The 17,737-nt window shown below is 44.8% G+C and overlaps 1 protein-coding gene and 1 pseudogene across 9 annotated transcripts in view; one reads left to right on the top strand and one right to left on the bottom strand.

The window, feature by feature from the left end:
- ZNF534 (zinc finger protein 534) overlaps window positions 1-15,450 on the bottom strand; it is a 23,035-nt gene extending 7,585 nt beyond the window's left edge. For 3 of the 9 annotated variants that reach the window (XM_077981554.1, XM_077981552.1, XM_077981555.1), the window contains exons 1-3: window positions 15,355-15,450; window positions 7,316-7,435; window positions 2,669-2,755 (exon numbers count right to left, since the gene is read on the bottom strand). In XM_077981554.1, the coding sequence (XP_077837680.1) occupies window positions 2,669-2,731 (63 nt within the window). In that variant the 5' untranslated portion in view covers window positions 2,732-2,755; window positions 7,316-7,435; window positions 15,355-15,450. The remainder of the gene's footprint in view (window positions 1-2,668; window positions 2,756-7,315; window positions 7,436-15,354) is intronic. The other 6 variants (XM_077981553.1, XM_077981556.1, XM_077981557.1 and 3 more) reach the window with 3 other exon arrangements.
- Window positions 15,243-17,602, top strand: LOC720201 (developmental pluripotency-associated 5 protein pseudogene; annotated as a pseudogene).
- The last annotated feature ends 135 nt before the right edge of the window (window positions 17,603-17,737 follow it).

The raw sequence follows: 17,737 nt of genomic DNA, 5'->3' as shown, positions 1-17,737 counted from the left end.
AGAATGAGAAGATAGTTGGAAGGATTGACTGCATTGAAGTGAGCATTGTGACAAATCCACATTAACATATTCTTGAGTTAGTTATGTGTCTGTGATTGTGTTTTATTACACTTTTCCATAAGAAGTGGTGACGTTCTGGCCGGGCGCGGTGGCTCACGCCTGTAATCCCAGCACTTTGGGAGGCCGAGGCGGGCGGATCACGAGGTCAGGAGATCGAGACCATCCTGGCTAACACGGTGAAACCCCGTCTCTACTAAAAATGCAAAAAATTAGCCGGGCGAGGCGGCGGGCGCCTGTAGTCCCAGCTACTCGGGAGGCTGAGGCAGGAGAATGGCGTGAACCCGGGAGGCGGAGCTTGCAGTGAGCCGAGATCGCGCCACCGCACTCCAGCCTGGGCGACTAAGCGAGACTCTGTCTCAAAAAAAAAAAAAAAAAAAAAAAAAGAAGTGGTGACGTTCTTTAAATCAGAGTACATGTTTCATTTTGTGGATAATACAAGTAATACAAACAAAAAATTAAACCAGGGTTATCTCTACAGAAATGTTAGGTATTATTGCCGGGCGCGGTGGCTCACGCCTGTAATCTCAGCACTTTGGGAGACAGAGGCGGGTGGATCATGAGGTCAGGAGATCAAGACCATCCTGGCCACACGGTGCAACCCCATCTCTACTAAATACAAAAAATTAGGCAGGCGTGGTGGGGGGCGCCTATAGTCTCAGCTACTCAGGAGGCTGAGGCAGAAGAATGGCGTGAATCCAGGAGATGGAGCTCGCAGTGAGCCGAGATTGCACCACTGTACTCCAGCTTCCGCAACAGAGCGAGACTCCATCTCAAAAAAAAAAAAAAAAAAAAGAAAAAGAAAAGAAAAAGAAATGTGAGGTATTATTTTTGACACATCTAGTGATATTTAGTATCTACCTGAGATACAAGTGTGTCTTCAGAGATGACAATGTCTACAGTGCTCTTTCTCTTTTTGAGATAGGATCTTACTCTGTTTCCCAGACTGGAATGCAAGGGTGTGATATCGACTCACTGAAACCCCTGCCTCCCAGGCTCAAGTAATCCTCTAACCTCAGCCTCCCGAGTAGCTGGGACTACAGGCTCACACCACTATGCCCAGCTAATTTTTGTATGTTTTGTAGAGACAGAGTCTCATCAGGTTGTCCAAGCTGGTCTCAAACCCCTAAGCTCAAGCAATCCTCCCACCTCAGCCTACAAAAATGCTGGGATTACAGGCATGAGCTACCACATCCGACCTATAGTGGTTTTTAAAAATGGTCAAAATCTGGGCCATGGGTGGTGACTCACGCCTGTAATCCCAGCACTTTGGGAGGCCGAAGCAGGTGGATCAGGAGCTCAGGAGTTCAAGACCAGCCTGGTCAACATGGTGAAACCCCATCTCTACTAAAAATACAAAAAATTAGCTGGGCATGGAGTTGTGCACCTCTAATCCCAGCTACTCAGGAGGCTGAGGCAGGAGAATGGCTTGAACGTGGGAGGCAGAGGTTGCAGTGAGCCGAGACTGTGCCATTGCACTCCAGCCTGGGTGACAGGGTGAGACCCTGTCTCAAAAAAAATAAAATACAATAAAATTTTAAAATGGCCAAAATCTGAAAACTGTGATGCTAACAGTAGCAATGGCTGAATAGAACACTTCCCATGTGATAGGCACTATTCTAAATGATTGACATGAACTAACTGGTATAGCAACAAAAGCCAATGAAAGAATGATCTGTTCCTATCTTACTGAAGAGACAACTCTTTCACATGCACGCTAGCTTGCCCCAGGTGTGAGGGCTGAAACAGCAGAGTAAGCACCAGATCCCAGGTCTCTGAGCATGAGAATCAAACCTAAAGAACCAAACAGTTAAGTAACAGATCAGCATCAAAAGTCAATTGACAATTACCTAATTCACTAAATTCAAAACAACTTCAAGGATTAAAAACATGGAATTGCCTAAAAGTTCATCATATGTGCATATATATAATAGATATCCCCATAATACATTACTATAAGATTCTTTTAGCCATTGCCTCATTAACATAATGTAGAAAAATTTGAATATCCTGATGAATAGATATAATTTCAACTGATAAAAATATATATAAAATTATGACATGCTATTTATAAAACACTATAGGCTTGCTCATCTGTGCACTCATGCAAACATATCACATGTACACACTTATATATACTAACACTCATATACATTAGTACACATATACATTTATATGGCTGAGATCACAAAACCACACTCCAGCCTGGGCAACAGAGTGAGACTCTGTCTCAAAAAAAAAAAAAAAAAAGGAATTCCACATGCAGCTTCTCTAATCCTAGTCCACAGAACACTCTCAGTGCATCCAGATGTGGCCCCTGAACAATCCCTGCTGCCCAACAGTACTGACACCACAGGGCCCTTATCCCATCTCCTTCCATGTCTGGATGTGAGCCCCTTGCAGGTCCATGCCCAGTGGGACCTCTTCCCAAGTTCATGTCACTGGGTAATAGGCAACTGGAATCTTAAGTGGAAGTGAAAGGAACTGGAAGAAGCCATGGGTAAGTGCAATGAAATGAGTCAGGCAGGATCCTTCAGAGTCAGAGATTGGCAACTCCAATGCCTGGCATTTCAGGAAGAAACAGAGACAGAAGAATCCACTAGAATATTACCTTACATGAGTGAGGGCCATTCCTGACTTCTTTTCTTTCCTCTTCTGAGTTGCTTCCTTGCATAATATGTCTCTTTGAAAGTGAATCCTAATATCAAAAATAATGCTGTTTAGGGCTTAGAATCAACACACCTACTTCCTGTGCCATAGCCTCACGTGTGGGGAAAAGAAAGAGATCAGCCTGTTACTGTGTCTATATAGAAAGAAGTAGACATAAGAGACTCCATTTTGTTCTGTATTTGAGATGCTGTTAATCTGTGATCCTACCCCCAACCTTGTCCTTGCAAGAGACATGCGCTGTGGTGACTCAAGGTTTAATGGATTTTGGGCTGTGCAGGATGTGTCTTTGTTAAACAAGTGCCTGAAGGCAGCTTGCTGGTTAAAAGTCATCACCATTCTCTTAATTTCAACTACCCAGGGACACTTACGCGGCCAAAGGTCCAGGGACCTCTGCCTAGGAAAGCTAGGTATTGTCCAAGGTTTCTCCCCATGTGATAGGCCGAAACAATGCTGCTGAAAAGTTTATGGAGATGTTTGCATATGCATCTCAAGGCACAGCATTTTCCTTTAAACTTATTCATGTCACAGAGATTTTTGTTCAAATGTCTTACTGCTGATTTCCTCCCTACAATGATCCTATTGTCCAGCCGCTCCCTTATTTTTAAGATGGTAAAGATAATTATCAATAAATACTAAGGGAACTCAGAGACCGGTGCCGGCGTGGGTCCTCTGTAAGCTGAGCGCCCGTCCCCTGGGCCCACTTTTTCTTTCTCTATACTTTGTCTCTGAGTCTCATTTCTTTTCTCAAGTCTCTGGTTCCACCTAACGAGAAACACCCACAGGTGTGGAGGGGCAGGCCACCCCATCATCTGGTGCCCAACATGGGAGCTTTTCTCTAAGGTGAAGGTACGCTGGAGCGTGGTCATTGAGGACAAGTCGCCAAGAGACTCCTGAGTACGTCTACAGTCAGCCTTGCAGTAAGCTTGTGCGCTCGGAAGAACCTAGGGTAACAATGGGGCAAACTAAAAGTAAATATGCCTCTTATCGCAGCTTTATTAAAATTCTCTTAAAAAGAGGGGGAGTTAAAGTCTCTACCAAAAATCTAATTACGCTATTTCAAACAATAGAGCAGTTTTGTCCATGGTTTCCGGAACAGGGAACTTTAGATCTAAAAGACTGGGAAAAAATTGGCAAAGAATTAAAACAAGCAAGTAGGGAAGGTAAAATCATCCCACTTACAGTGTGGAATGATTGGGTCATTATTAAAGTAGCTTTAGAACCGTTGCAAACAGAAGATAGCGTTCCAGTTTCTGATGTCCCTAAAAGCTGTGCAGTAGATTGTGAAAAAGAGGCAGGGGCCGGGCGCGGTGGCTCAAGCCTGTAATCCCAGCACTTTGGGAGGCCGAGATGGGCGGATCACGAGGTCAGGAGATCGAGACCATCCTGGCTAACACGGTGAAACCCCGTCTCTACTAAAAAATACAAAAAACTAGCTGGGCGTGGTGGCGGGCGCCTGTAGTCCCAGCTACTCGGGAGGCTGAGGCAGGAGAATGGCGTGAACCTGGGAGGCGGAGCTTGCAGTGAGCTGAGATCTGGCCACTGCACTCCAGCCCGGGCGACAGAGCAAGACTCCGTCTCAAAAAAAAAAAAAAAAAAAAAAAAGAAAAAGAGGCAGGGATAGAATCCCGGAAAGGAAAGGAAAGTTCACACTGTAAATGTGTATCAGAGCCGGTAATGGCTCGGTCAATGCAAAATGTTTATGATAATCAATTACAGGAGGTAGTATATCCTGAGACGTTAAAATTAGAAGAAAAAGGTCCAGAATTAGCAGAGCCATCACAGTCTAAACCACGATGGCCAACTCCTCTTACAGCAGCTCAGATGTCTGTAACTTTACAACCTCAAATGCAGGTTAAACAAGTACAAACTGCAAAAGAAGATCAAATAGAAAAAGATAGAGTCTCTGTCATGGCAATGCCAATCCATATACAGTGTCCACAATATCAGCCGGTAGAAAATAAGACCCAGCCGCCAGTAGCCTATCAATACTGGCCGCCAGCCGAACTGCAGTATCGGCAGCCCTCAGAAAATCCGTATGGACAGCCAGGAACATTTCCAGTGCCACAGGGCAGGGCGCCATATCCTCAGCCGCCCACCATGAGACTTAATCCTACAGCACCGCCTAGTACACAGGGTAGTGCGTTACATAAAATTATTGATGAGGCAAGAAAACAAGGAGATATTGAGGCGTGGCAATTCCCGGTAATATTAGAAGCAAGACCACCTGGAGAAGAGGCCCAAGAGGGAGAGCCTCCCGTAACTGAAGCCAGGTATCAGTCCTTTTCTATAAAAATGCTAAAAGAAATGAAAGAGGGAGTAAAACAGTATGGACCCAACTCTCCTTACATGAGAACATTATTAGATTCCATTGCTCATGGACATAGACTCGTTCCTTATGATTGGGAGATTCTGACAAAATCCTCACTCTCACCCTCTCAATTTTTACAATTTAAGACTTGGTGGATTGATGGGGCACAAGTACAGGTCCGAAGAAATAGGACTGCCAATCCTCCAATTAACATAGATGCAGATCAACTATTAGGAATAGGTCAAAATTGGAGCACTGTTGACCAACAAGTAATAATGCCAAATGAGGCCATTTAAGGCCCTGGGAGAAAATCCAAGACCCAGGAACTGCCTGCCCCTCCTTTAATACAATAAGACAAGGCTCTAAAGAGCCCTACCCTGATTTTGTAGCAAGACTTCAAGATGCTGCTCAAAAGTCAATTACGGATGAGAATGCCCGTAAGGTCATAGTGGAGTTGATGGCCTATGAAAACGCCAATCCTGAGTGTCAGTCAGCCATTAAGCCATTAAAAGGAACGGTTCCCACAGGATCAGATGTAATCTCAGAGTATGTTAAAGCCTGCGATGGAACTGGAGGAGCTATGCATAAAGCTATGCTTATGGCTCAAGCAATCACAGGAGTTGCTTCAGGAGGACAAGTTAGAGCATTTGGGGGAAAATGTTATAATTGTGGTCAAATTGGTCATCTAAAAAAGAATTGTCTAGTCTCAAATAAATAAAATGTAACTACTCAAGCTACTACCACAACAGATAAAGAGCCACCTGGCCTATGTCCAAGATGTAAAAAGGGAAAACATTGGGGTCATCAATGTCATTCTAAATTTGATAAAAATGGGCAACCACTGTCAGGAAACGAGAGGAGGGGCCGGCCTCAGGCCCTGCAACAAACTGGGGCACTCCAAATTCAGCCCTTTGTTCCTCAGGGTTTTCAGGAACAACAACCCCCACTGTCACAAGTGTCTCAGGGAATAAGCCAGTTATCACAATACAGCAATTATCCCCCGCCACAAGCGGCAATGCAGCGGTAGATTTATGCACCATCCAAGCAGTCTCTCTGCTTCCAGGGGAGCCTCCTCGAAAAATCCCCACAGGGGTATACGGCCCATTGCCTGAGGGGACTGTAGGACTAATCTTAGGAAGATCAAGTTTAAATCTAAAGGGAGTTCAAATTCATACTGATGTGGTTGATTCAGACTGTAAAGGCGAAATTCAATTGGTTATTAGTTCCTCAATTCCTTGGAGTGCCAGTCCAGGAGACAGGATTGCTCAATTATTACTCCTACCATATATTAAAGTTGGAAACAGTAAGATAAGAAGAACAGGAGGGTTTGGAAGCACTGATCCAGCAGGAAAGGCTGCATATTGGGCAAGTCAGGTCTCTGAGAGCAGACCTGTGTGTAAGGCCATTATTCAAGGAAAACAGTTTGAAGGGTTGGTAGACACTGGAGCAGATACCTCTGTCATTGCTTTAAATCAGTGGCCAAAAAATTGGCCTAAACAAAAGAGTGTTACAAGACTTGTCGGTGTAGGCACAGCTTCAGAAGTGTATGAAAGTACAATGATTTTACATTGTTTAGGACCAGATAATCAAGAAAGTACTGTTCAGCCAATGATTACTTCAATTCCTGTTAATCTATGGGGTCGAGATTTATTACAACAATGGGGTGTGGAAATCATTATGCCCGCTCCATTAAACAGCCCCACAAGTCAAAAAATCATGACTAAGATGGGATATATACCAGGAAAGGGATTAGGAAAAAGTGAAAATGGCATTAAAGTCCCAATTGAGACTGGAAAAAATCAAGAAAGAAAAGGAATAGGGTATCCTTTTTAGGGGCGGCCACTGTAGAGCCTTCTAAACCCATTCCATTAACTAGGAAAACAGAAAAACCCGTATGGGTAAATCAGTGGCCGCTACCAAAGCAAAAACTGGAGGTTTTACATTTATTAACAAAGGAACAATTAGAAAAGGGACACATTGAGCCTTCATTCTCGCCCTGGAATTCTCCTGTATTTGTAATTCAGAAAAAAAAATCAGGCAAATGGCGTATGTTAATGGACTTAAGAGCCGTAAATGCTATAATTCAACCCATGGGGCCTCTTCAACCAGGATTGCCCTCTCCGGCCATGATCCCAAAAGACTGGCCTTTAATTATAATTGATCTAAAGGATTGCTTTTTTACCATTCCTCTGGCAGAGCAAGATTGTGAAAAATTTGCCTTTACTATACCAGCCATAAATAATAAAGAACCAGCCACCAGGTTTCAGTGGAAAGTATTACCTCAGGGATTGCTTAATAGTCCAACTATTTGTCAAACTTTCGTAGGTCAAGTCCTTCAACCAGTTAGAGACAAGTTTTCAGACTGTTATATCATTCACTATGTTGATGATATTTTGTGTGCTGCAAAAACAAGAGACAAATTAATTGACTGTAACACATTTCTGCACGCAGAGGTTGCCAGTGCAGGACTAACAATAGCATCTGATACGATCCAAACCTCTGCTCCTTTTCATTATTTAGGGATGCAGATAGAAAAATAGAAAAATTAAGCCACAAAAAATAGAAATAAGAAAAGACCCATTAAAAACATTGAATTACTTTCAAAAATTGTTAGGCGATATTAATTGGATTCGGCCAACTCTAGGCATTCCTACTTATGCCATGTCAAATTTGTTCTCTATCCTAAGAGGAGATCCAGATTTAAATAGTAAAAGAACATTAACCCCAGAGGCAACAAAAGAAATTAAATTAGTGGAAGAAAAAATTCAGTCAGCGCAAATAAGTAGAATAGATCCCTTAGCCCCCCTCCAACTTTTGATTTTTGCTACTACACATTCTTCAACAGGCATCATTATTCAAAATACTGATCTTGTGGAGTGGTCATTCGTTCCTCACAGTACAATTAAGACTTTTACATTGTACTTGGATCAAAGAGCTACATTAATTGGTCAGGCAAGATTACGAATAATAAAATTGTGTGGAAATGACCCAGACAAAATAGTTGTTCCTTTAAACAGGGAACAGGTTAGACAAGCCTTTATCGATTCTGGTGCATGGCAGATTGATCTTGCTGATTTTGTGGGAATTATTGATAACTATTACCCAAAAACAAAAATCTTCCAGTTTTTAAAACTGACTACTTGGATTTTACCTAAAATTACCAGACATGAACCTTTAGAAAATGCTCTGATAGTATTTACTGACAGTTCCAGCAATGGAAAAGCAGCTTACACAGCGCCAAAAGAGCGAGTAATCAAAACTCAATCTCAATCAGCTCAAAGGGCAGAGTTGGTTGCAGTCATTACAGTGTTACAAGATTTTAATCAACCTGTTAATATTATATCAGATTCTGCATATGTAGTACAGGCTACAAGGGATGTTGAGACAGCTCTAATTAAATATAGCATGGATGATCAGTTAAACCAGCTGTTCAATTTATTACAACAAACTGTAAGAAAAAGGAATTTCCCATTTTATATTACTTATATTCGAGCACACACTAATTTACCAGGACCTTTAACTAAAGCAAATGAACAAGGTGACTTACTGGTATCCTCTGCATTCATAAAAGCCTGAGAACTTCATGCTTTGACTCATGTAAATGCAGCAGGGTTAAAAAACAAATTTGATGTCACATGGAAACAGGCAAAAGATATTGTACAACACTGCACCCAGTGTGAAGTACTACACCTGCCCACTCAAGAGGCAGGAGTTAATCCCAGAGGTCTGCGTCCTAATGCATTGTGGCAAATGGATGTTACCCATGTACCTTCATTTGGAAAATTATCATATGTTCATGTAACAGTTGATACTTATTCACATTTCATATGGGCAACCTGCCAGACAGGAGAAAGTACTTGCCATGTTAAAAAACATTTATTATCTTGTTTTGCTGTAATGGGAGTTCCAAAAAAAATTAAAACTGACAATGGACCAGGTTATTATAGTAAAGCTTTCCAAAAATTCTTAAATCAGTGGAATATTACACATACAAAAGGAATTCCTTATAATTCCCAAGGACAGGCCATAGTTGAAAGAACTAATAGAACACTCAAAACTCAGTTAGTTAAACAAAAAGAAGGGGGAGGCAGTAAAGAGTGTACCACTCCTCAGATGCAGCTTAATCTAGCACTCTATACTTTAAATTTTTTAAACATTTATAGAAATCAGACTACTACTTCTGCAGAAAAACATCTTACTGGTAAAAAGAACAGCCCACATGAAGGAAAACTGATTGGTGGAAAGACAACAAAAATAAGACATGGAAAATAGGGAAGGTGATAACCTGGGGAAGAGGTTTTGCTTGTGTTTCACCAGAAGAAAATCAGCTTCCTGTTTGGATACCCACTAGACATTTGAAGTTCTACAATGAACCCATCAGAGATGCAAAGAAAAGCGCCTCCACGGAGACCGAAGCACTGCAATCGAGCACCATTGACTCGCAAGATGAACCAAGTGGTGATATCCGAAGAACGGATGAAGTCGCCACGCACCAAGAAGGCGGCGCTGCCAACCTAGGCACAGTTAAAGAAGCTGACACCGTTAGCTGGAAAAAGCCTAGCTAGCACAAAGGTGACACAAACCCCAGAAAAAATGCTTACAGCTTTAATGATTGTATCAACGGTGGTAAGTCTCCCCATGCCTGCAGGAGCAGCTGCAGCTAATTATACCTACTGGGCCTATGTGCCCTTCCCGCCCTTAATTCAGGCAGTTACATGGATGGAGAATCCTATTGAAGTATATGTTAATAAGTGTGTGGGTTCCTGGTCCCACAGATGATCGTTGCCCTGCCAAACCGGAGGAAGAACGAATAATGATAAATATTTCCATTGGGTATCATTATCCTCCTATTTGCCTAGGGAGAGCACCAGGATGTTTAACGCCTGCTATTCAAAATTGGTTGGTAGAAGTACCTACTGTCAGTCCCACCAGTAGATTTACTTATCACATGGTAAGCGGAATGTCACTCAAACCACAGGTAAACTATTTACAAGACTTTTCAGTCACAGCTACAGCCGCTGTGACAGGAGTTACATTGCACTCTTCTGTTCAGACAGTAAGCTTTGTTGACAATTGACAAAAGAATTCCACAAGGTTGTGGAATTCACAATCTGGTATCGATCAAAAATTGGCAAATCAAATTAATGATCTTAGACAAACAGTCATTTGGATGGGAGATAGGCTTATGAGCTTAGAACATCGTTTCCAGTTACAGTGTGACTGGAATACGTCAGATTTTCGTATTACACCCCAAGTTTATAATGAGTCTAAACATCACTGGGACATGGTTAGATGCCATCTACAGGGAAGAGAAGATAATCTCACTTTGGATATTTCTAAATTAAAAGAACAAATTTTTGAAGCCTCTCAAGGTCACTTAAATATTGTGCCTGGAGCTGAGGCATTAGATCAAGTGGCAAAACATCTTTATGGATTAAACCCCACGACTTGGATTCAGTCTATTGGGAACTCTACTGCGTAAATTTTGGAATTATGTGTCTCTGTTTAATCGGCTTGTTTTTAGTGTGCCAGACCAGTCGAAGAATCCTGCGTCAAAATCGAGAGAATGAACAAGCCTTCATCGCCATGGCACATTTATATAGAGGAAAAGGGAAAGAGAATGTTGCGGGAAGTCAGGGACCTTGAACGCAGGGACTGGCTGAAGCCACGGCAGAAAAACATAAAATGTGAAGATTTCATGGACATTTAATAGTTCTCCAAAATTAATACTTTTGTAATTTCTTATGTATGCCTTTACTTTAGTCTCTTAATTCCATCATCTTCTTTGTAAGCTGAGGAGGATATATGTCACCTCAGGACCCTGTGATGATTGCCTTAACTGCACAAATGGTATGTGGAGCATGTGTGTTTGAACAATATGAAATCTGGGCATCTTGAAAAAAGAATAAGATAACCGATGTTCAGGAAACAAGGGAGGTAACCTTGAACTGGCCACCGGACGGAACAGAGCCATATTTCTTCTCTTTTCTTATGCAAATAGGAGAAATATCGCTGAATTCTTTTTCTCAGCAAGGAACATCCCTGAGAAAGAGAATGCGCTCTGAGGGTAGGCCTATAAACGACCCCCTTGGAAGCGTGCCACCTTTTACGGTTGAAGCCCAAGGGATGAAATAAGCCCCAGCCTCCTGTAGCGCTCCCAGGCTTCTTAGGACGAGGAAATTCCCACCTAATAAATTTTGGTCAGACAGGTTGTCTGCTCTCAAACCCTGTTTCCTGATAAAATGTTATCAATGACTATGCATGCCCAAAATTTCATTTTTAATTTTAATTTTAACACCATCCTGTGATCTCATCCTGCCTCCACTTGTTTTGTGATATTTTATTACTTTGTGAAGTATGTGATCTCTGTGTTGATACCAAAAACTGAGGCAATTGCAGGAGTTGCTGATGGCCTCGCAAATCTTAACACTGTCACTTCGGTTAAGACCATCTAAAGTACTGCTGTTGTAAATTTCATATTAATCCTTGTGTGCCTGTTCTGTCTGCTGTTAGTAGGCAGGTATACCCAACAGTTGCAAAGAGACAGTGACCAACGAGAACGAGCCATGATGACAATGGTGGTTTTGTTGAAAAGAAAAGGGGGAAATGTGGGGAAAAGAAGGAGATCAGCCTGTTACTGTGTCTATATAGAAAGAAGTAGACCTAAGAGATTCCATTTTGTTCTGTATTTGAGATGCTGTTAATCTGTGACCCTACCCCCAACCTTGTCCTTGCAAGAGACAAGTGCTGTGGTGACTCAAAGTTTAATGGATTTTGGGCTGTGCAGGATGTGTCTTTGTTAAACAAGTGCCTGAAGGCAGCTTGCTGGTTAAAAGTCATCACCATTCTCTTAAGGCCAAAGGTCGCAGGGACCTCTGCCTAGGAAAGCTAGGTATTGTCCAAGGTTTCTCCCCATGTGATAGGCCGAAACAATGCTGCTGAAAAGTTTATGGAGATGTTTGCATATGCATCTCAAGGCACAGCATTTTCCTTTAAACTTATTCATGTCACAGAGATTTTTGTTCAAATGTCTTACTGCTGATTTCCTCCCTACAATGATCCTATTGTCCAGCCGCTCCCTTATTTTTAAGATGGTAAAGATAATTATCAATAAATACTAAGGGAACTCAGAGACCGGTGCCGGCGTGGGTCCTCTGTAAGCTGAGCGCCGGTCCCCTGGGCCCACTTTTTCTTTCTCTATACTTTGTCTCTGTGTCTCATTTCTTTTCTCAAGTCTCTCGTTCCACCTAACAACAAACACCCACCCACAGGTGTGGAGGGGCAGGCCACCCCTTCATCCACAAAAAGGGAAGACCTCACCCTTGATGGTCCTCTGCTGCCCACTGTTGATCTCCTACAGGAAAATCAACAAGTAAGTTTTTGACTCCCTTCCTCAAAACTCTCTCCTCTCGGGCGGGGCGCGGTGGCTCAAGCCTGTAATCCCAGCACTTTGGGAGGCCGAGACGGGCGGATCACAAGGTCAGGAGATCGAGACCATCCTGGCTAACCCGGTGAAACCCCGTCTCTACTAAAAAATACAAAAAACTAGCCGGGCGAGGTGGCGGGCGCCTGTAGTCCCAGCTACTGGGGAGGCTGAGGCAGGAGAATGGCGTGAACCCGGGAGGCGGAGCTTGCAGTGAGCTGAGATCCGGCCACTGCACTCCAGCCTGGGCTACAGAGCGAGACTCCCTCTCAAAAAAAAAAAAACAAAACAAAACAAAAAAAACCTCTCCTCTCTTGGTGAGCAACACACACGCTGCAGCAGGGTGGAGCTGGGCTGGACTAAGCTCCCCTTAAAAGCACAGACTTGGCCAGGCGCCATGACTCACACCTGTAATCCTAGCACTTTGGGAGGCCATGAGACCAGCCTGGCCAACATAGTGAAACCCCCATCTCTACTAAAGATACAAAAAATTAGCTGGGTGTGGTGGCACGGGCCTGTAATCCCAGCTACTCGGGAAGCTGAGGCAGGAGAATCCCTTGAACTTAGGAGGCAGAGGTTGCAGTGAGCCGAGATCGCACCATTGCACTCCAGCCTGGGCGACAGGGTGAAACTCCGTCTTAAAAAAAGAAAAAGAAAAAAAGAGGCCAGGCGCGGTGGCTCACACATGTAATCCCTGCACTTTGGGAGGCCAAGGCGGGTGGATCACGAGGACAGGAGTTCAAGACCACCCTGGCCAAGATGGTGAAACCCCGTCTCTCCTAAAAATACAAAACTTAGCTGGGCATGGTGCCAGGCACCTGTAATCCCAGCTCCTCGGGAGGCTGAGGCAGGAGAATTGCTTGAATCCCGGCGGCAGTGGTTGTAGTGAGCCAAGATTGTGACTCTGCACTCCAGCCTAGGCGACAGAGTGCAACTCCATCTCGGAAAAAAAAAGCACTGACTAAGGCCCGGCGCGGTGGCTCAAGCCTGTAATCCCAGCACTTTGGGAGGCCGAGACGGGCGGATCACAAGGTCAGGAGATCGAGACCAGCCTGGCTAAATACGGTGAAACCCCGTCTCTACTAAAAAATACAAAAAACTAGCCCGGTGAGGTGGCGGGCGCCTGTAGTCCCAACTACTCGGGAGGCTGAGGCAGGAGAATGGCATAGACCCGGGAGGCGGAGCTTGCAGTGAGCTGAGATCCGGCCACTGCACTCCAGCCTGGGCGACAGAGCGAGACTCCGTCTCAAAAAAAAAAAAAAAAAAAAAAAAAAAAAGCACTGACTTAATCATCCTGACCAAACCTCATGCAGAGCACACGCCCCTCAGCCCTCTGTGGATCACAGCGCTCAATTCTAGATACAGAATAGAGTAGAATCCTTTTATCGGTGTGCACTATGTTCCAAGAGCTCCGGTGGATGCCTGAAACCTCCATCAGTACTGAATCCTATTAATTCCACTTAAAGACTCCATGTTACAGCTTCTCACTGGCATATCCAAATTGTCAGCATCAATACTCATGTGCGTGGAGGGCATTGTTAAGCGGGGGGAAAAAAAGATTACATAAAAAAAAAACACACTGAGATACTATAAAGGTGGATCTCATCAAAAAGAAGACTATTGGCCAGGTGCGGTGGCTCATGTCTGTAATCCCAGCACTTCAGGAGGATGAGGCAGGCAGATCACCTGAGGTCGGGAGTTGGAGACCAGTCTGGCCAGCATGGTGAAACCTCACCTCTACTAAAAATTCAAAATTAGAGAGGCATGTTGGTGCATGCCAGTAATCCCAGCTACTCGGGAGGCTGAGGCGGGAGAATCCCTTGACTCAGGGAGGCGCAGGTTGCAGTGAGCTGAGATCACGCCATCGCACTCCAGCCTGGGCAACAAGAGCAAACCTCAGACTCAAAAAAAAAAAAAAAGACTATTGGTCGGGCGCAGTGGCTCAAGCCTGTAATCCTAGCACTTTGGGAGGCCGAGACGGGCGGATCACGAGGTCAGGAGATCGAGACCATCCTGGCTAACACGATGAAACCCCGTCTCTACCAAAAAATACAAAAAAACTAGCCGGGCGAGGTGGCGGGCGCCTGTAGACCCAGCTACTCGGGAGGCTGAGGCAGGAGAATGGCGGGAACCCGGAAGGCGGAGCTTGCAGTGAGCTGAGATCCGGCCACTGCACTCCAGCCTGGAGGCAGAGCGAGACTCCGTCTCAAAAAAAAAAAAAAAAAAAAAAGACTATTAAGTGAATAACGAGCAGATAGAGTCTAAAGTCAGCCCTTGGTATCTCTGGGGTCCACATCAATGGATTCAACCAACTACAGACTGAAATAATTACCAAAAAAATGGAAAAAAAATAGCAAAGTGCTGGGATTACAGGCATGAGCCACCGCGCCCGGCCCCGAAGCCTCCAATCGGTTTTAAGACGCAGGGAGGCCGGGCGCGGTGGCTCAAGCCTGTAATCCCAGCACTTTGGGAGGCCGAGATGGGCGGATCACGAGGTCAGGAGATCGAGACCATCCTGGCTAACATGGTGAAACCCCGTCTCTACTAAGAAAATACAAAAAAAAATAGCCGGGCGAGGTGGCAGCGCCTGTAGTCCCAGCTACTGGGGAGGCTGAGGCAGGAGAATGGCGTAAACCCGGGAGGCGGAGCTTGCAGTGAGCTGAGATCCGGCCACTGCACTCCAGCCTGGGCTACAGAGCGAGACTCTGTCTCAAAAAAAAAAAAAAAAAAAGACGCAGGGAAGCGACCTCCAGACTCTCCAGAGGACGCCTGAATTTACTCGGAATGGATGGAGCTGTGCCGGGACTTCAAGGTCTGCATAAACCCTCAGATCGCGGGTGTAGAAGCACAGAGGAACTGGGCAGCCTAAATTTAATCTAGACAAAGACAAACTCACGCGGGGAGGCTAGACGGTCTTTCCACGCAATCGGCTGCCGGGTCTACAGGAAAAAGCGCACGAGATGTCCACTCTACGATCTCGACTTCCGGGTCTGCAGGCAATTGCGTGCGCATCCTACAGGCGGGGCCGGGAGCCGAGGGCGGGGCAGGGACAGGGCGGGCCCAGGACGGGGCCTGTGCTTCTGTCAGCCTGACTCTGCGATCCTGTCTTAGGGTTTTGGAAGCGAGATCTGCTCAGCAGTCTGGAAACTGATATTGCTGGGGCAGAGCAAAATCGGTTGGTGATTAGATCCAGGAGAATTCCTGCTATTAAAATAAAGTTTAAGTCCCAGGTACTCTGGAAGCAGAGAGAGAAGAGAGAGTGAAAAGAATGCGGAAAGAAAGACAAGGCCGGGCGCGGTGGCTCACAGAATAGAAATACTTTTCATTTACATTCCCCATTCACTCCAGAGGGTGAGGTCAACCCTGTGCTCAATTCCAGAAACTTTCCCAGGGACACTACTTTGGGCATAGAGGACTAAGGCCAGTGTGAAGTTAGGTCAACAACTCTTTCTTTTTAAAAAAAGCCAATAACTGTTAAAAATAGGTATAAATTATTTAGTTTAAGACTTTTTTTTTTTTTTTTTTTTAAAGACAGGGTCTCACTCTGACACCCAGGCTGGAGTGCAGTGGCACAATCATAGCTCACTACAACCTTGACTTCCTGGGGTCATGGTCGCCTCCTACCTTAGCCTCCCAAGTAGCTGGAAGTACAGGCCTGTGACATTGGACTGTGCTAATTTTTTAGTTTTATATCATTATTACTTTGTAGAGATGGAGTCTCACTTTGTTGCCCAGCCAGGTGTCCAAGTTCTGACCTCAAGTGATCCTTCTGTCTACACTCCCAAAGTACTCAAATTATAGGCATGAGTCACTGTGCACAGGAGGTAAGAATCCCACATCAGGACCTCAAGTATTATTGAAATACAAATACATAAGACCCACAAGCAGGACTATTGGCTGGAGACAGTGGGGTCACCTGAAGAAAATTTATTTGACCTGAATAGCAACTCCTCACCTAGGTCACTGGGATCCTGGACTATGGCACTGCTCCAGGCAGGCCTGGTTATCCTGCTTGAGACAGCTATACTCTTGAGCCTAGTGAAATGCAACTGGCTGTACCTCAATGATGTTGCACCGAGATTCTGCCAGTCAACGTATTACTTCAGTCTCCTGAGACCAGCCTCTTCTTCCAGATCCAGGAAGGTCAGTGCAGACGTGAATGGACTAGCTTTATTAAAGGGGATACTGAGTTGGTGGGCAGACTGCAAGACAGCACTCAAGTGGGGTTGAACTGGCCCAGTTGCGTCTGACTTCTCACTTGTAGTTCAAAAGAATGAATATAGAATGTTCTAGAAAAGCAACATCCTGAGAGGAAGGACAGGATCCTGTACACCCTGACCAGAGAAGGGCAGGATCTGTTCCAGTCCCCCCAGAACAGGATGCCCTTCATTGTTTTAGGCAAACGCACCATACATCCCTGGAGCATGAAACTTGGGCTGGGCTGCCTTCCAGCCTCCCTCAGCTGTGATGCAAGTGGAGCACACACAGAGACTGAATCTGCACTGGGTGGTTTTCCTGAACCTTCGGGAGCAGCATGCACGAACCCTAGGCATCTGTTGTCTCTTGCTGCCAATCTGTAAGTAAGAAATTCACTTCCTGTAACTTACTGTGTGTGCACAGGAAGATTTCTCACTCAACTCAAACACATTGGTAACCAGTGTGCAGTGAACCTGCTTCACAAGCAAGGTTGTGGAGAAATTGTAATCTTCATACATTTGGTGGGAATTGAAAATTCTGATGAACGCTTACGCCCGGTTCGCGCAGGAGCATAGTTTTTGTTGTGAGGGTTACAAGGTGGGAACAATCCCAGACGTAGAAATACCCTGCCATGGGTGAAACTTCCTGAGGATTTGAAAGATCCAGAGGTGCTCCTGGTCCAGATGCGGCTGCTAGAAGCCATGTTCGGCCCGGACGGATCTCAAATCCCTTACATCGAGCAGGTGAGCAAGATCATGCTCATGCTGAAGGCTCTGGAGTCTTTAGACCTCACCGAGGTTGTCGTTTACGGCTTCTATTTGTGCAAGTGCCGGACCAAGTGGATGCTCCAGTCCATGACTGAGTGGCATTGCCAGCACCAGGAGCGAGGGATGCTCAAACTTGCGGAAAGCATGACTGCGGTTGAACTAGGCCCTTGGGTGAAGTGAGTCAGCTTCCAGCCAATGCAAAGAAGGCCAAGATGTAGAGATCAGGTTGTGGCCAGAGCTGGAATGGTAACTCCAGCTTGGTTTAAACTCTGCTCCAGCCTGATGAATTAAAATTAAAAAAAAAAAAAAACACTG

This window comes from Macaca mulatta, chromosome 19, assembly GCF_049350105.2.
Source record: "Macaca mulatta isolate MMU2019108-1 chromosome 19, T2T-MMU8v2.0, whole genome shotgun sequence".
NCBI classification, from domain to species: domain Eukaryota; kingdom Metazoa; phylum Chordata; class Mammalia; order Primates; family Cercopithecidae; genus Macaca; species Macaca mulatta.
This window is presented reverse-complemented; position numbering and strand designations above follow the sequence as displayed.